The 22,443-nt window shown below is 47.1% G+C and overlaps 2 protein-coding genes across 2 annotated transcripts in view; both read right to left on the bottom strand.

The window, feature by feature from the left end:
* The window catches only part of LOC143892273 (uncharacterized), a 79,996-nt gene extending 79,284 nt beyond the window's left edge, over positions 1-712 (bottom strand). The window contains exon 1 of the mRNA XM_077396766.1: positions 485-712. The gene's annotated coding sequence lies outside the window, so the exon portion shown is untranslated. The remainder of the gene's footprint in view (positions 1-484) is intronic.
* Positions 713-5,931: 5,219 nt separating this feature from the next.
* On the bottom strand, positions 5,932-6,300 carry LOC143892068 (SAUR-like auxin-responsive protein family). The gene has a single exon (XM_077396539.1). The coding sequence runs from the start codon at positions 6,298-6,300 to the stop codon at positions 5,932-5,934; it is 369 nt and encodes a 122-aa protein (XP_077252654.1).
* Positions 6,301-22,443: the final 16,143 nt, after the last annotated feature.

The following is a 22,443-nucleotide window of genomic DNA, read 5'->3' as shown; positions in this document are numbered from 1 at the left end:
TGGTTATATCATAGGACATCGCAAAGACATGCATTTGTCTTTCATAGAACCAGAAACCCTAGATCACAAGATTCTCCTTACATACAGGCAAACAACAAGAATAATCTAAAAAGTATAGAAGAAAATAAATTAGAATTGAAAAACAATTTTTGGCATATTTTGATAATGCATAAAGAGTAAAGAAACCTTGACAAAAACAAAACCCTAGGTTAACGAACCAACCAACATTTATGTAAAAACAAAACCCTAGGTTGACGATCCAAACAAAATTTATGTAAAAGCAAAACCCTAGGTTGAGGAACAAACCAAAATTTATGTAAGAGCAAAACCATAGGCTGAGGAACAAACCAAAATTTATGTAAGAGATCACGGCAGTTAGGAATTATAACGGATAATTGAATCAAAATTGAGGACGAAAAGATGATTAGGGTAAAAATTTTGAGAGAAGATCAAAAGAAAGAGAAAGTTTTGGAGACGTTCTTACGCTAAAATCAGTCGAAGATTTTTGTTGAGTCTCCTTTTTTTTTCTCTTCTTTTTGTCCCGAAATCATGAAACGGTGTATGGAAGGAAATTTCTAAAGTTTACTAAGTTTGGAGGCTATGTATAGATCTGTTATCAAAAGTAACGGATACTCATAACTAGGGTTATGACTTGGTGTCAGGTTTTATCGGACCCGATTGGACCCGGTTCAGAAAAAACCTTGGGATGAGTTCAGTGATCGGGTCTTAGGTTGAGGTGGTTTTTAAATTGAAAGTAGGGACCTAATCTCAGGTGGTTTTTAAATTGGTAATGGCAATCGCCATTCTCCCAGGTAAATTGTAGGTAAATCAAATGTTTGTCTCTGCCTGTTGACTACTTATACCACTAATCTACAACGTAACTACCTGCAGCCAAACAGGTTAGGCATGTGCATCAATGGTTGAGCCTTTGTTTCTCTGAGGTGCAGGTTCAATCCATCTTTCCTAATATAGAGGTCCATTATATAGAATTAATGTTTGTATATTTTTGGCAGTGTCATTAATACAAAGAATATTGATAAATATAGTGCCATCCCAAAATAGAAAAGGCCAGCTACACAAAAAATATTGCCAGCTATGGTGATACTCTATATTAGGAAAGCGATATCCAATGGCCTCCTCATTTAGTAGGAGATTTGGGAGAGAGATTGACGTTGACATCAATCAATCTCGTCTTGATTGATGTCAATTTCTTCCTTAACACGCCTCCGCAAGTGAAATAGTGGAGAAATCGATGTGAGCTTGTCACATAATAATAAGAACCTCAGTGTGCTAAGAGGTTTGGTGAATGTGTCGGCAAGTTGATCCGAGCTGGAAATGAATCGACCATTAAGCTCCCGCTTACAAACCTTATCTCGTACAAAATGAAAATCAATCTCGACATGTTTGGCATGGGTATGGAAGACTGGATTGACGGGGAGGCATATTGTGCCAATGTTGTCACATCATACTACCGGAGGGCAAGATAAAGAAACGTTGAGTTCATGGAGTGATTGTACCTAGAAGATTTCCAAGCAATATTCCAAGAGATTTATACTCAGATACGGTGCTATGGCGGACCGTTTGTTGCTTCTGGGAGCTTCAGGAAATAATGCTAGAGCTGAAGTATACACAATAGCCACTAGTGGACTTACAATCATCAAGACAACCTCCCCAATCAGGATCAGAGAAAACGGAAAGGCATAATGAACGAGAAGGAGCCCCATCTGAAGTGTACCCTTGCGATACAAATAGAATCCTCTTGATTGTTGTCCAATGTTCAGTAAGTTGAAGAAATTGACAAACTTTATTTATAGGGAAGGAGATGTCTGAGCGGGTGAGATATAGGTATTGAAGAGCACCAACTACACTGTGATACTCACCGGCATGAGGGTCATGCCACTGAAACGAGATAACTAAAAAGTAGAGTCCATAGGCGCCGAGCAAGCTTTTGCATCATCCATGTGAGTAGTTGAGTACGACAAAGAAGATTGATAATATAGGGACTTTGGGATAAGTACAGTCTTTCTAAATCTTGATAAACTTCCATGCTAAGAAAGAAAAACGAAGGGAGCCAAGGTCTTTACTTGCAAACTCAGCACCCCATTGATGGAAGAGCTTAATAATTAAGTGCCACCACATTGTTTCTTGTGAGAATAATGCCATCCACATAGACAAGAAGAAACATGACAATGTTAAATGTGCAAAAAATGAAGAGAGATGGGTCAGAGCGTAAGCTAATGAAACTGAGTTCATGAAGGTGCTTGCAGAGACGATGATACCAAGCATGAGGAGCCTGCTTAAGATTGTAGAGTGCTTTGTCGAGGCGGTACACATGTGAGGGGATGAGAGGATCAACGAACCCCGGAGGTTGAGCCATATAAACTTCTTCTTGGAGAAGCCTGAAGAAATGCATCGTGAACATCAAGTTGATGAAGAGGCCATCCCGTGGATATTGCAATTGTCAAAACGGTCCTAATTGTAGTGGGCTCGATGACAGGACTGAAAGTCTCACCATAGTCGATTCCTTCTTGATGTGTAAAGCCTTTAGCAACGAGCCATGCTTTATAATTTTCAACCAAGCCATCAGCACGACATTTAATCTGAAATACCAACTGGCGCATCCGATAGTGTTCTTGTGAGAAAGAGGAGGGACAAGGGTCCAGGCCCCATTTCAAACGAGGGTGTTGAATTCGTCAGCCATGGCAGTTCTTCATTCAGGCTTTTTATTCACTTGACCTGAGTGAATCAAGATGGTTCTTTATTTGTGTCAGACTCAGCAAGAAGAGTGAGTGGGTGGATAGTGGTGAGTAGAGCTTTTATACGATTAATATCTGTTTTAAAACGAGTAGTCATAAGATGATTGCTGACAATGGAGATGGTAGACGAAGGGAGACAAGGTGTGGGTCCCAAATCGACAACAAGAGGAATGGAAAGAGGCATGACAGGGAGGAACGACTGGTGAGGCAGAAGCATCAATGGGAGGCATGACTGGTGAGGTGGAAGGTTGTGGGGACGAGGGAGACACTGGGCGAACTGGTAGGACGATCATTAGATGGGTGTGGAGGAACTGTAGAGGGAGGAGGAGGTAAGGAAAAGTCAAGTTCATTGAATATGACATGGCGGGAGATATAAATGTGCCAAGAGGCAAGATGCAGGCATCGATAGCCCTTATGGTGAGGGCTATATCCCATGAAAATACATTCAGTAGAGTGGAATTTCAACTTTTTATGGCTGTAAGGTTGCAAACATGGATGACATGCACAACCAAAGAAAAGTAAACATGCATAGTCGGCCTTGTAGTGGAGAATACATTCAAGTGGACTGCATTGGCCAGTTACAAAGCGGGAGACGATCTGCCATATAGGGAGAACATGAATGCTTGTAGAATTTCCAAATGTTATCTCATCAACTTAAATATGTTGAAATTCCTCACCGTTGATCTCAGTTTAATAACCGGAAATACTGTGGAGAAGCTTTTTTGACCAACTTAAGGGTTGATTTTGTGGAGAACTGAGACCCCTAACCTCTTATATTTCTTCATGAGAATGTGAACATGACATGTTTGTCTTAATGGCAACATGCTTGCATGAACCATTAATGGCTATGGTAAAATCCCACTTCATGTTGTAATGGCCATGGAAAAAGAAATTCCATGTCATGCATGCAACTGTCTAAGCCTGCATCCCCTCCATTTAGATACTCTTCGTTTAGAGAGTCTGTTATTAACTCTCGGTTATACAGGTAGATGTTTTTTTTTCCCCTCTTTGCAAGCACAAAGTTCAGCCTCATGCTTGCATAGTTATCCTAGTTTGACAGGTCATCTATGCTATCCCTAAATTCGGCATTTTTGTGATAAGTTGGTGAAGGCTCGAAGAAACATGGTACTATTAAATCTGCAAGACTTTAAAATTCCAGATTGATTCACGTCCAACCCTGCACCATTCAATCTAAATCCTTAGCTCGATCTATGGAATCCCCCTCAATACGATTGTGTTATCTTGTTTGTTTCCCAACAACCTAACTTGGATTTTATCATCAAACGATGGACCAATGACAATTCTGACTAGGAGGTTGAAACTTATTAAGAGCACTTCTGTTTAGGGGGTTAATTGTGGGATGAGTATGAGATTGACATGCATCACCTTGGGATTTTTATAGACACAAAAACCAAAACAATCTCACATTTGGGCAATGTGAGATTAGCATAGTGGAAAGAATGGTAGCTCTGGAGTTTATATCTAAATTGGGCAATTTGGGACCGCAAGTTTAACCCTAATTTAATAATTCTCAACATCTGTTGTAGCAAGTGGCTCATGGCCCAATTTTCCTAGAAGTTAAGGATTTCAATATTTTTGAGGCATTTGAAGATGAGTGATGGTTGGATAAGCAGTGCAATGAATTTTATTGGCTTCAGGCCCAAAAAGACATTTAGCCCGTACATTCTGGAGTTGCTCATCATCATAGTCGTCATCTTGATAAACTAGGGTTAGTTCGGAGCTAGACAAAATGGAGTGTCTACTTATGCCCCTTTTTGATAGAGGGTTCTTTCAGCGCCTTTCCTAGGGTTGCAACACAGGTCTGGCCCGTCAGGTTTTCCAGAACCCTGTGCTACGCGAGAAACTATCTGAGGTCGGGTCAGGTTTTTTTAGGAAGACCCACGATTTATAAACAAGGCCCTACTATCCCGGGTCGGGTTTTTTTAACCTTGTCACAAGTTTAAATTAGTACATGTGTTTAAATGATTTTACAAGTAAGAAATTCAGAAAGCATGGTGAGAAGGTTTCAGATTTTAGATCGGAGGTACGGATATTCAGAAACCAGCGAAACGAGTCCCCATCGAAAGAAATACACAGAAGCACTATGGAGAAAGGTTTAAGAACGTGACCTAAAGTAGCCTCATTTTAATTTTAACCCCCTGTTCTCATCCTTTTGGGCCATGCCCGATTGTCTGCCCACTCCCATTCGTAGGAATCCCAAGTCATGATGTGGCTCCCCCAAATTATTGTGGGTCCTAGAAATTGCTCTGATGGGGAAGTCCTGCCCATAATTTCAGTTAAGGCTTACATGGTCTTGAGAATCACTGTATGACCTCCTTAAACTACCCTAAAGGCCTAAATTTTGGGAGACCAAATCCGAACACCCTTGTTTTGATAATGACACTTCTATCCTTATTTTGCAATTTTCTATCTAGTTATTAGAGGCTGTTACAAATCCTACACATCTATTAACCATTACTCTTACCAAAAAAGTGAAATTATTTAAAGGGATTTGCTAGGCAATTTTGCAGAAAGCCACTCCGGAGCTCAGTTTTTTCAGGAGAGAACAACCACCTTGTAGTAGATTTTGTCTTATTCATTTAATTCATATGAGGGCAGTTGTACACTCCTGAAAAAATAGTGGCAAAATGGCTTTGCGCGAAATTACCTAGCAAGTCCCTTGTTTACTTGGAACGAACCCCCGCCCCCTCCCTTCTAGTGATTTTATGACAAAATGGTTCAATAGTCATTAGAGGGGGAGTTCATGATCGAAAAAAGGTGTGCATTTGTCACCACGCTCTTATTAACAAACAATTGATCTTTTTCCTAATGGTGACTACATTGGGATTTTTTCTACTTGTGAATACTTTGGATCTCTCTATAAAGCAAATTCAAAGGAAATGGTAGGTTAAATTAAGGATGGTTATGGCACTAAACATGTAAAACTATTTAAAAGGATTAAAATAAGTAGACATTGTTTACTACGGTAGTTAAATTGAGAAAACAAGAGAAAAAAAATCAAATAGAGTGCACATGATTTACGTTAAGCATAAGAGACTTTATATTACATTATACATTGTATACTACAGTCAGAAAGAATGAAAGAGTAAGTCAACCTCGTATTAAAGTTAGGACTGATGCTAAAAACAGTTCAGGAGAAGCACAAACAAATCAGTTAGCAACACAGCCAGATCATCCTATTCTGCTGATTGTCGACATGACGAACAATGTTGAGAAAGATACTCTCGTCGCAAGGAATACAGAGCCTCGAGTCAGGGGTGAAATCATATACGTCGCGAGCTCGATCGAGCAGCACCTTGAAGAGAGGGTGCTCAAGAAAGGAGACTCTGATCACGAACCTCTTATAGTCTTCTCCTACATAGACTACCATGTGACCCTTAGGGACATCCCTTGGAATGGGCCTCCCTACATGGAAACATGACCCCCAACAGTATTCATAGGCTGTTGAAGGTGAGATCTCAGTGCCCAATTTCCTCCACTTGTAGAGGAATGCCCTAAGGAATCTCTCCTTCAACATCTTCATTGTGGAGAGTACGAAAGAGAATGGAAAAGTACTTGTGCTTATATATTGGAATAACTGAAGTCTTGGAGTAGTAATACCTATAAATGCAATAGCTTATAGGTTTCTGATATTGGCACTACCATGTTTTAATAATTGCACAACCCAAAGTTGTCTTTTCTTCGTAAATTGGCTTCTAGAGTCTTTTGGAAAATGTAGTAACCTTTGACAACTGTTTAAATAGCAAAAGACATAATGCATTAGTGCAATTATCAAAATATGGTAGTGTCAATATCAATAGCCTAGCTTATATATATTATATATATTAAGATATCGATGGGCGCCAGCTATTGCTGAGCTTGTATGATATTTGTGTATAGATGGGCGAGGCTTGTTTTCCATGTTACCTGTTTAAATAATTATTATTGCATTATGGGAGTCGTGCACCACGCTACGAAAAATTGTACGAATGATGAAATCCCCTCTCTCTCTCTCTCTCTTTCTAAAGACTAAAAGAGGATGGATAGGGTTTCTTGGGGATGGTGCTCTACTCATTTATGTCATATGTTACAGTATAGCCTCCACTAGCATTGTAATATGACATGCAGATAGATTAGAATATGGGTTTTCTTCCAATCAGAACATGGGTATTTGAGAGAGTCAGAAGGGGCCAACAGAATTGTTAAAGGACTCTACCAACTAGGGGTGAGCATTATTCGGTTATAACTGAACCGAACCAAATCGATTTCGGTTCAGTTTTTTTCCAATTCGGTTCGGTTTCGGTTATATAAAAAAAAATTTGGTTAACCGAAATTATGATAAAAACCATTTTTTTTTCAAAAAAAGTGCTATATGTGCACTCCGTAGGATCATCAAAACCATCCATTTGATTGATCACAACTTAATTAGGTTGTGTTCAAAAAATCATTTCGATCGGATGACCCTAGCCCTCCGATCCAAACCAGGATTGTGCTTTGTTCCCTCTTTTTCTCCCACAATTCGGTTATAACCAAATAACCGATTTTTTTTCCGGTTCGGTTTCGATTCGATTTGGTTTCGGTTGCCGAAATTTGGTAACCGAAATTATTTCTGTTACCAAATTTTGGTTATTTCGGTTCGGTTATAACCGAAAAACCACCCCTGCTACCAACACCTATAGTCCGAAGGCAATTTCTCTTTCTTGAGGTAAGATGTTAAATTTTGAAGTTTGGACAGGGGAAATGATGTGTATCATGGGTAGCGTAGCTAAAAAGCGTTTAAGAAATAGAAATGCATTAGTGTGTCACTTCCATAGAATCATAGAAGGTAAGTCTCAGGCTTAATAAGGATGCAATAGAATCATATAACGGAAGACCCAGGCTTAACAAGGATGCAATGCAAGTCTCTCCCTCTGTACTTTGAATCACGAATGCTTGGCCCAAAAAGGATGTTCGAGTCTAAGGTGTCTAATCTTATGTTTTTCTGCCAAAAATGGTTTTTGAGTCTGGATTTTCAATCCTTTATTTTGTTCCAAGAAGGGTTTCTGAGTCAACGGGGTTTAACCCTGGCCTTGGTATTCTTATGTTCCTGCCAATATCATCACAGTCTAATACTCATTCTACTTACTTTTTTTTTCTCGTAATTTGCATGGTTTACCTAAAACCGATTAGATAGCTACTAGGAAGGGTTTGAGATTATCTATAATTCCTAGCTTAGCAAGAGTTTGTGTGTATGTAGAAATAGGTACGAAAGAAAAAAAAAACAACGATAGCAAGAAAAACCAACGATAATCACATCAAACAAAACCATAACACCAAATCTATGTAGGAAGCCCTTCAGTGTGGAAGAAAAAGCTAGGAGACAAGTCCAAGAGAGATCCACTAAATTAATAAAATATTGCATCCATTTTTCTTCTCAAATTTTATACTTATTAACTTGATGTTTACCACAAATATAAAGAGAATACCAAAGAAAGGTAAAATACAAGTTTACCTCACAAATCACTTTTCTTCCCCAAAGAACTCCAAAATTTACGTTCCAACGAGTTGGAGATGATACCGCAATTATTCTGTCTTTCTAACAAAAACCTTTAGGTTGGAGATAGAACGACCAAAACAATGCTTTTACCCTTTGAGAATAACCCTATATTGTAATTTGCTCTTCTTCAAGAGGGTTCAAAATACTTCTGAAAAACCACGATAAGGCAGTGTTTGGTCGCTGCACTTCGGGCCAGGGGTGGAGGCACATATAGCTTGAGGGGGGCCATGGCCCCCATGACTTGCAAAATTCGTTTTATGGTGCATGGCTATATGCATGCCTAGCTAGTTTAGTGGCCATGGCACCCCCAATGACCAATGTAGACAAGTGTAAATTAATCCGGTCCCCTCAACTGTAAATTCCTGGCTCCGCCCCTGCTTCGGGCAGAAAGGAAATGATTTTAGGCCATTTTCCAGTGCGAAAGCAAAATTTGTGTGTTCAGTTGTTGATGTGCTGGGTCAAAATCCTCAGCCAAAAATCCCGTTGTTGGGAGATGATTTTGGCCAAAATCCAGTGGAATTCTACTCGATCTCGGGAATTCCATGTGCACAACCCAAGGAATAATGTCATTGAACCCATTTATTACTATCAAAATATATCCGTTGAACATTGAATTCTTTACCAAACCCTCTTCTTCATTTCTCTGCAACCACAAATATATCCCTATTGAATAGTACTTATTCCACTACTCCTGCCTTAGTTTAAAAAAGGGTCTGGATAACGATTGCCTTAAGCATCATTTAATGAACCTGGGGATCATGAAATTGCACATATTTGATGAAAAAAATATCAAAACGGGTGTACGAGTATAAAAGTAAGTGTGAAATCATTTAATGACCATCGGAAACATGATTTTACACTTACTTTGGGTTTTGCGGGCATGAGCAGCTCCGTTTGGTTGCCAGGTTTTTTTTTTCCTGGGATTTATGTGGGTAAAGGTAGGAGACAAAAGAGGGGACAAGCATTAATTAGAGAAAGATATTATGATGAGTGGAGAGAGAGGGTAGAGAGAGAAAGAGTGACCACCATTTTCAAGACAAGATTTTGCTGATGTCATCAAGAAAAAGTTGATGTGACCACTAAATATTCTCCCACATAAATCCTAGGAAAAAAAACCCAGCAACCAAACGGATGCATTCGAAAAGAAGTTTTGCAATCATTTTACACGCACTTTGAGACTTTTACACCCGTTTTAAGATTTCTTTTATCAAAATGTGTAAAATGTCTTTTCCAATGCACCTTAACGGAGCACTTAGCGAAAACAAAAACAAAAAAAATGACATTCTCACCTTGTACGGTCGAAAGTAAAAGGGCTACTACGTTTGGTTGCCGGAATTTTTTTGATTCTTGGGACTTTTGAGGAATTTCAACAGGAAAACCCACGTTTGGTTGGTGGGCTCAAAATAATCCCAGAAACCAAAATAACCCGCACGAAATCCCATGAAGGAAAAAAAATACTCCCAGGAACCAAAAATAAGCTTGCAGAAGAATTTTTTTTCTTCCCAACTGTTTAAGCAACCAAACAAAGCATATTTTTTCCCACCATAGTCCGATCAACCAAACATGGGTTTTTTATTTTACTAGGATACTTCCAGGGAGTTTTTTTCCCCACCAATCTCTCAGAAAGTTTTTTGTTCCACAAAAATTCCAAGAACCAAAAAAATCCCAGCAACCAAATGACGAAGGCATGGCATGGGAACTCATTGAACCCAACCGTGCCACAAAGAGAGGGTTTGAATGTGGCATGTGAGGAGAATGAGTGTAGGATAGTGCATGTGCACGAGGCACATGATTGGGGTAGGGCCCAATGATTTGGCCGTGCAAGCTCTGCACCGTAGCCTTACCCACCAGCTGTCTCTCGAGCTATACGCCAAGGGTAACCCACTCTCATCATTTACGGGTTGGGCCCCACCCCAAAACCATATACGTGTGGATAAACCATAATTACAAGAAATTATACTGTGGTGATCACTTATAACGGGAGTGTTAAACTAAAGGGTGACTTTTCAAAAACTCGGAACAACGGACCCATTGGATCACAACTCCAATAAGAGAGTGACACGTCGGGCCAAAGTGTGCCATAACAAACAAAATGGAAGCTGAGGGTAAAGGGGCCATTTTCGCACCTCTTCCAGAAGCCCAAATCTTAGAAACAGAGTACTTGGTGGCGGCAAGTACTTGGTGGCGGCAAGTACCTGTAGCTAAGGTAGGAATTATAGATAATCTCAAACCTTTCCTAGTAGCTATCCAGCATTTGCGCAGACACATTTGTGAACCTTTTGATTTTTGATTCACACACAAACGGGAAGGCCTTGCTTCCCAACACCCACTTATACTTCTAGTCCCTTATATTCTTCCTTTTGAAAAATATGCAATTTGTCTAGGCACTAAACACCCGTTCACAAAGTTTTATTAATGAGATTACATATTTGTAACATTGATTTAAAAATTGATGGCAGTCTATCTTCATTGAGAAATTAAAGTCCCATGCAGGCGGCACGACAAAAGTACCCCCTTGATATTTATCCAACAGCAGCCTCTTAAAAAAGTGGGCTGCTAGCTGTTGGATCAAATATCAAGGGTGGTACCATCAGCACGGTTCTTCACACTCGGCCGGGCACCATGTAAACACTCATCTTCATTATGGGCCCATAATAAACTTCTCTAAGGATCTTTTTGGCTAGCATGCATCTTATCATTCACGTGCAAATTGCAAACATCTTAATGGATTGTTTTCATTAAGGGCCCATTTCGATACCGAGAAGATTTTGATTTGGATTTCTCACATTTGCAGCCCTTTTGTATTATGATTTTGATCGGAATCAAATACTTGGATTTCCAAATCAGCGAATGACGGTGAAAACAATCAGATTTCTAAATATGCTGTGGAAATAAGTAATTGGAAATCAACAGATGTGGCAGTTTCCTTCAACCTCTTTGCTCCTCAACCTCTCCCTTCCAGTAGAAATTACCCCCTTCCCTCTTTGTCTCCCTCAACATGAGCTGCCGGATCTATTCATTTTGTATTCAAAACTCAATTCCAAATCCAAATATAAAATATGAGGCATCCAAACGGGCCCTAATGGTTTGTTTTCATTAATGGATAGTTTTCCTCCACAAATGATAAAATTCGAAGCTAGGCTACGAAGTGCTCTTCTTTCCTTGTGAGAAGCTTCAAAGGGATGTCCTTGTTTTCTATCATTTTTTATTCAATATCATGGAGCCATGGTTTCTTATGGAGCCCTGCATTGATTTTAATAGCATTTACATAAGATGGTGTTCTGTGTTCAATTACAACTAACCCAACCATATGCACATTTGAAGGTAATGTAGCCAAACCATCGCCAAACCGATTCTTTTCTCTGGGCAAGTAGTGGAAAATGATTCTCTTGAACTTCTGAGTCAAACACTCCAATTACGTATGATATAGAAGAACCTTTATACAACGTCTTCCATTTTCCTCATATTTAGCGTATGATTCAGGCCGAGTCTCCAAATACTGTGATTTTTTCTATCCAAGACTTGAGGCTTCTTTGAGGCCAATACATGTTGATAGGGTCCGGACTCAGCACTGAGGGAATCCGGACTCAGCAATCCGGACTCAGCACTGAGGGAATCCGAACTCAGCAATCCGGACTCCGCACTGAGGGATCCGAACTCAGCATCCAATTAGCTTCTGGCACGTGGCCCTCACAAGGACCGTTGGAAGGCCAACACCTGTCTCCCCTAGGTGTGGCACCTGGACCAATCAGGGACCTCCACCTGCCCTCCTTAGGCATGAGACCTGGTCCATACAGAGGCCACCACCTGGCTCAAAACTACCACCTGTCCTAGACAGGTGGCTCAGAATCACTATAAATAGCCTTCACTTGTGCTAAGGTGAGGGCCCTGAAAATCTGAGAACCAAAACTCTAAGCTTTTTGCTCTGACATTGCTCTACACTCCTGCTCATACTGACTTGAGTGTCGAAGCACCCGTCCGGAGTATCACTCCGGATTGGTCCTCTGACCCTTTTCTTTCTTGTCTGTACTCTGTGCAGCGCAGGACTCAACCAGCTATTCAGCCGTGGCTCGTTAGCCCGGACCACCCAGTCCTACCATAACCTGTTACCGATTTTAGGCCTAACAGATTTGGCGCCATCCGTGGGACCCCGCAACAAAAAAGCTGTTCGAAAATCTCACCCAGATAAAAATGGTAGGACAGACCGGCAAGCGAGCACCTCCGACTTCTCGGGCTACCCGGGCTACGGCCCCCCGTGAAGGACGAAGTGAGCGTCTGGCCTCACAAGTGGAGGCCGGGGCGGCCGTGGAGCGGACTTCGCCCCACTCGGACCGTTCAGACCCCACCCCGACCCCGAGGGAGATGAGGGCCCTTTTTCAGGAAATGACCGCTGTAGTTGCGCAGTTCAGGAATGCGGCTCCCGCACTCCAGCAACACCCCGTCGAGGTTTCTCGACCTGTTCAGAGGGGAGAAAGCTCCCGCAGAGAACGCGCGTCTCCACCCCGTGACCAAACTCGTCACTCCACTCGAAGAAACAACCACTCGCGGGACAGGAGCGTGCGTCCTGAGCCTCGTCGACAGCATCACCGGTCACGATCTCCCTCCGTACAGAAGCGGGGCAGCAAGAGAGACCCTATGCACGGAGAGGGATCGCGGCACCGGCGAAGGAGTCCCCTCAGCCAGTCCGGATCCGCAAGGAGCCCATCAGCCGTAAGGAGTAGACCTGCCCGTCTGGCCGAACGGAGGGATGATCCGATGTTACTAAGAATCCAGAAGATCGATAACAGAATCGAGGAGCTGGCTAGAGATCATGGCCGCCCTGCTTCAAGGATCTTCAGTAGCAATCCCCCTTTCACAGATCGGGTACTCGCTGCGGCAGTCCCCTTGGGCTTCAAGATGCCGCAGATCCCGCAGTATGATGGGACCACCGACCCCGTGGATCATCTGCAGACCTTCAGGACCACGATGCTTCTCCACGGGGCGTCGGACGGGTTCCTTTGCAGAGCACTCCCCACCACATTAACCGGAGCCGCAAGAGATTGGTACTCACGGCTCAAGCCCAAGTCCGTTGACAATTTCGACGACTTCGGGGACGACTTGGCCCGGCATTTCATGAGCAGCAGAAGGCCTCGAAAGACGACGGCTTCACTGATGGCCCTGAGGCAGGAAGACGGTGAGGCCTTAAAAGCGTTCGTTGGCCGGTTCAACAGGGAGGCCCTTCAGGTACCCAACCTGGATCCCTCCGCGGCAACGAATGCTCTTCTGGCCGGAGCCCGGTCCACCGACTTCCGAAGAGCAGTCGCCCGGCGAAATCCGCAGTCCTTGGCAGATCTGATGACCGGGGCGGAAGAATACATCTCCGTCGAGGAGACTCTCGCTGCCCTGGATTCCGTCAGCAAGAGAAGACCAGAGGAGAAGAACCCCGCCAAGCCGCGTAGGGATGACAGACCTCAGAGGAAGGAGAGCAGTCCGTCCCGGAAGGAAAGGAGCTCCCCCCGGCCTCGAAAGGAGAGTAGCCCCCCGACGAGGGAGCGCTACACGCCCCTCACCGCGTCTAGGGCTCAAATTTTGGCAGCCATCCGGAAAGAAGACTTCATCCGGTGGCCGAAGAAGCAGACGTCGGAGGCAGGCACCCAAGACATGTCCAGGTATTGCCGGTTCCATAAGAGCCACGGCCACGACACCAACGCCTGCATTCATCTCAAGGAGGAAATCGAGCAGCTGATAAGCAGAGGGTACCTCGGGAGGTACTTAAAAAATAACGACAATAGAAGGGAGCGCCAGGACAACCCGAGACCCAGAGACAGAAGTCCTCGAGACGCCCAACCCCTGGGCGACCGCATCCAGGCTCCAGCCCCGGCCGTTCTCCCTCCTCAGGTACCTCAACCTCAACTCCAACCTCATGGTGTCATTGGTACCATTTCAGGAGGGCCGACCGCGGGAGGGACCTCTTCATCGGCCCGCAGAACCTATGCCCGGCAGGTCAACGCCGTCCATGCCTGCAGCAAGAGGGCCGAGCCAGAAAATGAGATATCCTTTTCGGAGGCAGATCTGGACGGTCTGATCCTCCCGCACGATGATGCCCTGGTCGTCACAATGCTAGTGGCGAACTGGGAAATGAAGAAGATCCTGGTCGACAACGGGAGCTCCGCCGACATCCTCTACTACCACGCCTTCGAGCAGATGATGATCGGAGCTGACCGTCTGAAGCCGGCCAACTCAGATCTGTTCGGATTCTCGGGAGAAGTTGTCAAGGTCGAAGGGCAGATTGAGCTTCCAGTTCTGATCGGGGAGCCGCCCTGCCAGTCCTTCGCAATGGTGACCTTCCTGGTGGTTAAGGCCAAGTCGGCCTATAACGCCATTCTAGGACGCCCCGGCCAGAACCTCCTCCGAGCGATTCCCTCCGCTTATCACCAGAAGATGAAGTTCATTACGCCAGGAGGCGTAGGTGAAGTCAGAGGGGATCAGCCCCAATCAAGACAATGCTATGCGGCAGCACTGAGAGGGAAGAATGCGTCTGAGTCTCTTCCAATCGAGCTGTACGATCTGAGAGACGAAGCGCAGATCACAGTCAACCAGCCCGCAGAGGACCTCATCTCCATTCAATTGAACATCGATGATGAACAGAGGGTTGTCCAGATCGGCTCTGCCCTGCCAGAGGCCGCGCAGCAGGATCTCGCTCAATTCCTCAGGGCCAATGCAGATGTCTTTGCCTGGACTCCTTCAGACATGCCCGGCATTGACCCGTCGATTAGCACCCACGAGCTCGGTGTCGATCAGACCTGCAAGCCTGTGAAGCAGAAGCGTAGACACTTTGCACCGGAGAGACGGAGAGCCATCAGAGAAGAGGTGGAGAGGCTTTTGAAGGCCGATTTCATTCGTGAGATCCAGTATCCGGACTGGCTCGCGAATGTGGTAATGGTGAAAAAGTCCAACGGGAAGTGGAGGACCTGTATAGACTTCACAGACCTGAACAAGGCCTGCCCAAAAGACAGTTACCCACTCCCAAAAATAGACCAGCTCATTGACGCTACAGCAGGTCACGAGCTGCTCAGTTTCATGGATGCTTTCTCGGGATACAATCAAATCAGAATGTACGAGTCTGACATCCCGAAGACATCATTCGTTACCGACCAGGGGACGTATTGCTATCGGGTGATGCCTTTCGGACTGAAGAATGCGGGAGCCACTTACCAGCGTCTCGTCAACAAGCTGTTCAGAAATCAGATTGGCCGGAACATGGAGGTCTACGTTGATGATATGCTAGTGAAGAGCAGAAGTGCTTCCAACAACGTCTCCGACCTCGAAGAGGCCTTCCAGGTCTTGAGGGAGCACAACATGAAGCTTAATCCGACCAAATGTACATTTGGCGTCGGAGCGGGCAAGTTCCTGGGCTTCATGGTAAGCCAGAGAGGAATAGAGGCGAACCCGGAGAAGATCAAGGCGGTAATGGAGCTGACTCCTCCGAGCACTATCAGAGAAGTACAGCGCCTGACCGGGCTGGTGGCAGCTCTGGGGCGGTTTATCTCAAAATCCGCCGAGAGATGCCTCCCTTTCTTCAATGCGATCAGAGGTATAAAAACCGCGCCCTGGACTCCGGAGTGTCAAGCAGCGTTCGAGGAGCTGAAGCAGTATTTATCCTCCCCCCCCTTGTTGTCCACGCCGGAGCCAGGAGAAGAGCTGATTCTGTACCTCTCAGCGGGACCCTTGGCTGTTGCAGCAGTACTGATCAAAGAAGAGTCTAACCAGCAAAAGCCGATCTACTATGTTAGCAAGGTCCTCCACGATGCAGAGACTAGATATCAGCGAGTAGAGAAGCTCGTGTGCGCCCTCATTATGGCGGCCCGGAAGCTAAGGCCGTACTTTCAGGCGCACACAATCAAGGTCTTGACAGGGCAGCCTCTCAGACAGATCCTCCACCGGCCAGACACTTCGGGCCGACTTGTCAAGTGGGCCGTGGAGCTCAGTGAGTTTGATATCAAGTATCTACCCAGGCCGGCGATCAAAGCTCAGATTCTCGCTGACTTCATAGCCGAGTGCACAGTTCCGGACCCAGACCCCGGGCTGGTAGCAGTTCCATCTCCAGAAGCAGAGCTGGCCGTACCGGAGCCTCGAGTCGTTTCCAGAGCATCACCGCCCCCCGGGACTGAGCCCGTCATCGTGCGCCCAGTTTTTGATGAAGAGCCGCTCTGGGAAGTTTATGTGGACGGGTCATCGAACAAGAAAGGGTGTGGTGCAGGACTAGTTCTCACTGGACCAGAGGACTTCGTCCTGAACTATGCCCTGCGGTTTGGTTTCCGTGCGTCCAACAATGAAGCAGAATATGAAGCGCTCATAGCCGGGATGAATCTCGCTGTGCAGACCCGTGCTCAGAGGCTAAAGGCGTACTGCGATTCACAGCTGGTCGTCTGTCAGATCCAGGGAGTATATGAAGCCCGTGAAGAGCGGATGATCAAGTACTTGGGAAGGATTCGCAGTCTGGCCGTTCATTTCAAGAGCTTTGAGGTCGTCAGAATCCCCCGAGCAGAGAATGTAAAGGCAGATGTGCTATCAAAGCTTGCAGCCTCAGGTTACACCGCCCTCAGAGAAATTCGCATGGAGTTTCTGAAGAGGTCCAGTATCGATGCCCAGTCCGTCGTGGTAATGCAGATTGACGATGAGCCGTGCTGGATGGATGAGATAATCAGGTATCTACGCAGCGGAGAGCTCCCTGGAGAGAGAAAGGAGGCCCGTAAGGTCACGCAGAGGGCAGCGAGGTTTTCACTGGATGGCGAGACTCTATATAAGAGGTCGTATACCCTCCCGTATTTGAAGTGTCTTCGCCCCAGTGATGCCTTGCTAGCCCTGCAAGAAACCCATGAAGGAATCTGCGGAGAGCACCTCGGGGGCAAGGCCCTGGCCATTAAAATCCTCCTGAGAGGTCTGTACTGGCCTACGCTGAGGAAGGACGCACTGAGCCTTGTGAAAAAGTGTGAGAAGTGCCAGAAGTTCTCTCCAGCCGTCCACCAGCCACCCGTTCCGATGGCCCCGATCATCAGTCCTCTTCCCTTCGCAGTATGGGGGATGGATATTCTGGGCCCCTTTCCGCCGGCCTCAGGAGGCCGTGAGTTCGTCGTTGTGGCCATTGATTATTTCACCAAGTGGGTGGAAGCAGAGCCTCTGGCCAAGATCACAGAGCAGAATGTACAGAACTTCTTCTGGAAATCGGTGGTGTGCAGGTTCGGGATCCCCCGGGTCCTCATAACGGACAATGGCAAGCAGTTCGACTCGAGGAATTTCCGAAAGTTTTGTTCTGATCTGCACATAGAGCAAAGATTCACATCTGTGGCACATCCTCAGACGAATGGGCAAACAGAGGTGACGAACAGGACCCTCTTGCAGGGGATAAAGAAGAGACTGGATGGCAAGGCCGGGCGTTGGGCAGACGAACTGTATCATGTGCTCTGGGCGTATCGGACTACTCCGCGTACGGCCACAGGCGAGTCGCCTTTTAATCTCTCCTTCGGAACAGAAGCAGTGATCCCGGTTGACATCGGCGCCCCCTCCCCAAGGATCGTCCGTTTCAGCGAGCAGCTCAACGGGGACGGACTCCGTGCCAACCTTGACTTGCTTGAAGAAGTCCGTGAGGAATCTCAGATCAGGTCGGCGGCCTATAAGCAGAAAGTATCCAGATATCATGACGTCAAGATCCGACCAAGAGAATTCCGCGCTGGCCACCTAGTCCTGAGGAAAGCCTCCGTTTCCCAGCCAAGAAGCGTGGGCAAGCTCTCTCCGACCTGGGAAGGACCATACCGAGTCAAGGAAGTCATCCGCCCAGGAAGCTATCGGTTAGAGTCCCTCGACGAACAGATGCTGCCACATGCTTGGAATTCTAGAAATCTTCGGATCTACTATCAGTAATTTTGTTCGCCTTCATAGGCTTGTAAAGAACTGCTGTAATCATCCACATTCTACAATGAATAAAATAAGTTTCCCAAATAATTGTCTCTCTTTGAGTAACTCATTTAGCCATCAGTATATAGCAGCAGTGGTGCACTCCGGCTCATCCTAGTGGCTTGGAGATCAGTTCCAGCCAGGACGCCCGCAGTGGAAACCACCTTCAAATATTTCCTAAGTGTTTGAGCATCAAGCTTCCAGCTCGGCTCTCGCAGACTTAGGACGAGCAGCAGTGGTGCACTCCGGCTCATCCTAGTGGCTTGGAGATCAGTTCCAGCCAGGACGCCCGCAGTGGAAAACACCTTCAAATATTTCCTAAGTGTTTGAGCATCAAGCTTCCAGCTCGGCTCTCGCAGACTTAGGACGAGCAGCAGTGGTGCACTCCGGCTCATCCTAGTGGCTTGGAGATCAGTTCCAGCCAGGACGCCCGCAGTGGAAACCACCTTCAAATATTTCCTAAGTGTTTGAGCACCAAGCTTCCAGCTCGGCTCTCGTAGACTTAGGACGAGCAGCAGTGGTGCACTCCGGCTCATCCTAGTGGCTTGGAGATCAGTTCCAGCCAGGACGCCCACAGTGGAAAACACCTTCAAATATTTCCTAAGTGTTTGAGCACCAAGCTTCCAGCTCGGCTCTCGCAGACTTAGGACGAGCAGCAGTGGTGCACTCCGGCTCATCCTAGTGGCTTGGAGATCAGTTCCAGCCAGGACGCCCGCAGTGGAAACCACCTTCAAATATTTCCTAAGTGTTTGAGCATCAAGCTTCCAGCTCGGCTCTCGTAGACTTAGGACGAGCAGCAGTGGTGCACTCCGGCTCGTCCTAGTGGCTTGGAGATCAGTTCCAGCCAAGATGCCCGTGGTGGAAACCAACTTCAAATATTCCCAGCACGGTTCTCGATGAAGCACAGAAATAATACGCGTACAAAAAAATAAGGATGCTGTACAGACAGTTTAACAAAAAATGTATTTGTATTCAGTATTCATATTTGCATTACAAAATTGCTCTCTTCGCCGAGCTGGCTTACAAAGAATAGGCGTTACCAACTGTGCAAACAAAAAAGAAAGAAGGCTGCTGCTCAGGCCTCCTCGTCGGCCACCACCTCGGTGACGACCCCTTCGGGAGTGAGGGCTGCGAGCTCGCCACCCTCCGCCGCCGCCGAGGCGACGGCGGCCACAGTCACCCCCGCATCCACCTCAATAGGCCGGGAGGAGTCCGGTTCGTCTTCCTCCTCATCTTCGTCGTCCTCTGGAGGTGCATACGGGACGGTTAGCGCGTCCAAGGAGATGCCGGGGTGAATCCTCTTCACCTGCTCGGAGCAGAGAAGGAAACCCGCCCTGTAGGCCTGGAGGCCTAAGTCGAAGTGCTGGGCATCCTTCCTCTCCTCAGTTTCCTTCACGGCCGCCTCCACGGCCGCCTTTTCCTTCCTTCCGGCCCTCTCAGCCGCACTCAGGAGATCCTGCACGGCCTGGTTTTTGACCCTCTGCAGCTCGTCCTGTAAGCTGTTGAGCTCGGCCTCTTTGATCTGGACGGCTTCATTCAGCTCGCCGTTCTCCTTCTGGACCTGGGCCTTTTCAGACTCGATCCTTGTGATCGTCTCAGAGAAGAGATATCGCTTCTTGGCCATATCCCTTGAGTACACCTGGAGTTGATAGAGGGCGGAGCTGATTGCCGCTTCGCAGGTCTCCGGCACCTCTTTTTCGACCGCTAGCCGGTCGCGGGCGAGGACACCCTTGTACATCAACTCTGCGGCCACCCGGGTATCCCCCAGGCCGGTGTCCGTTTTCTGCACGGCCCAGTTCGGGCGGAAGACGTTGTCGCCTCCAACCGTTGCCGTAGCCGGCATACCCAGTACTGCCCCGCCGTGCTTTGACCCCGTCGCCGCTCCGGACTTGGAGCTCTGACCCGTGGTGTCTGCCCGGCTAGATAGGGCAAGCTTATGCGTCGCCCGGCTGCTTTTAAGAGGCTTAGCCAGCGCGACCATCGGCGGGGTCGACTCCGGCACCTTCCTCTTCTTGCCCTTTGGTTGGGGCTGCTCCTGCGCTGGAGACGCGCCCGAAGACTGCTTGATTCTGTCCAAAAGGGACATCTGCTTCACCATTTCTGCAAAAGAGAACGGAGCGCAGTCAGCAATATGAAAGTTAAAAAATACTTCAGAAAAATAAACGCTATCCTATAGTGTCTACGTACGTGCCGGCGTCGCACGGCTGACCCCGAGTGCGACCAGCTCGGCCTCCTCTTCGAACTCTGAACAGTGAACTGGACCTCGCTTGAGCTCTTCTTTGATCAGAGCGAAGGTCATATGGTCATAATCTTCGAGAGCTGGTTTTTTACTAAGGCGGCGAGTGTCTGGCGTTCTCCATTGTAATGAGAACGGCCACTGCGAGCCCGGCGCGGTGTCCTTTACATAGAAGAACCTGTTCTTCCATGTGTGAATGGAAGAAGGTATCCCGGTGATCATTTTCATTTCGGGCCTCTGGCTAATGTAGATCCAGCCGCCGTCCTTATGCCTCTTCAGGTGCGCACACATCCTGAAGACGGGCACGGTGGGGTTCCTACGGAGCCGGACTTCAAGAAGGTACAAGAAGCCGATCAGTGTCCTCCAAGAGTTCGGGACGACCTGTGTAACTGCCAGCCCGTAGTAATTCAGTGCATCCGCAAAGAAGGGGTGGAAGGGGAGCCTAAGCCCGGCCCGGAAGGCCTCCTCATACACGCAGAGGTCTGCGCTATCGTTGCTGGCCCGATCCCCTTCGACAGCCGCCCTCAGAATGTACCGGCTAGGAATACAGTATTTGTCCCTGACGATCTGAAGCCTGTTCGGCCACAGATGGTTCACCTCGTATAGGGCCCCGATGTTATACTGCGGGTTGGCTTCCATCTGTGCCTCCGCTATCACCTCGACTGGCATGCGCGACGATTGAGGGACTGCCGCTTCGACGTCCTCATCATCGTCGCTGGTTTCTACCCGGTCCGGTCCGTCCCCACAGGCCGGGATTGTGTCTAAGTCCACACTCATTTCCTCACCGCTCTCCTCGTCTATTATGATCACTAGCTCTTCGCCCTCAACACCGGCCTCCACTATAGGTGAGGCCGGAACCGCTCTCTCTGATGCCTCGGACCCCGATGCGGTACTGGTCGAACCGGACTCCCTTGAACTGGAGTCCGTCTCCGAACTAGTGCTAGACATAAAAAGCAAAAAAAAGAAAGAAAGGCTAAAAGCTAAAAAAGATTACCGAACTGGAGTGTTGGACGAGGACCTCCGGGCTCACTGATCCGAAGCGGGCAGAAAACTTGAGCAGCCGAACAGAAGAGGAGGAGAGTAAAAGATGAAAAGTAAGAAATGAAGAGTAAACTCCTGTATTTATAGAGAAGCTGGGAAGAGCGGGAAAAATCCCGCCCATTTCCGCCAGCCGGAGTGCGCCACGTCGCCTTCCGCATTAAATGCGCCGCTCGCATTAAATGCGCCGCTCGCATTAAATGCGCCGCCTGCATTAAATACAAGGCACAGGTCCCAAAGCGCCAGAAGACAAAAGACCTGTCCGGCTGTCCGGGCAGGAAATGGGGCATTCAAAAGACAAAGACCTGTCCGGCTGTCCGGACTGGATATGGCGCGTTCGCTAGACGACAAAAGCGCTAGACGACAAAGCCTGTCCGGCTGTCCGGACTGGATATGGCGCGTTCGCTAGACGACAAAAGCGCTAGAAGACAAAAGACCTGTCCGGCTGTCCGGGCAGGAAATGGGGCATTCAAAAGACAAAGACCTGTCCGGCTGTCCGGACTGGATATGGCGCGTTCGCTAGACGACAAAAGCGCTAGACGACAAAGCCTGTCCGGCTGTCCGGACTGGATATGGCGCGTTCGCTAGACGACAAAAGCGCTAGACGACAAAAGACCTGTCCGGCTGTCCGGACTGGATATGGCGCGTTCGCTAGACGACAAAAGCGCTAGACGACAAAAGACCTGTCCGGCTGTCCGGACTGGATATGGCGCGTTCGCTAGACGACAAAAGACCTGTCCGGCTGTCCGGACTGGATATGGCGCGTTCGCTAGACGACAAAAGCGCTAGACGACAAAGCCTGTCCGGCTGTCCGGACTGGATATGGCGCGTTCGCTAGACGACAAAAGCGCTAGACGACAAAGACCTGTCCGGCTGTCCGGACAGGATAATTCAAAAGACAAGAGACCTGTCCGGTTGTCCGGACAGGATATGGCGCGTTCGCT

Source organism: Tasmannia lanceolata, unplaced genomic scaffold (assembly GCF_043159265.1).
Source record: "Tasmannia lanceolata isolate RefF3 unplaced genomic scaffold, GAP_Taslan_0.1 ptg000015l, whole genome shotgun sequence".
Lineage (NCBI taxonomy): Eukaryota > Viridiplantae > Streptophyta > Magnoliopsida > Canellales > Winteraceae > Tasmannia > Tasmannia lanceolata.
This window is presented reverse-complemented; position numbering and strand designations above follow the sequence as displayed.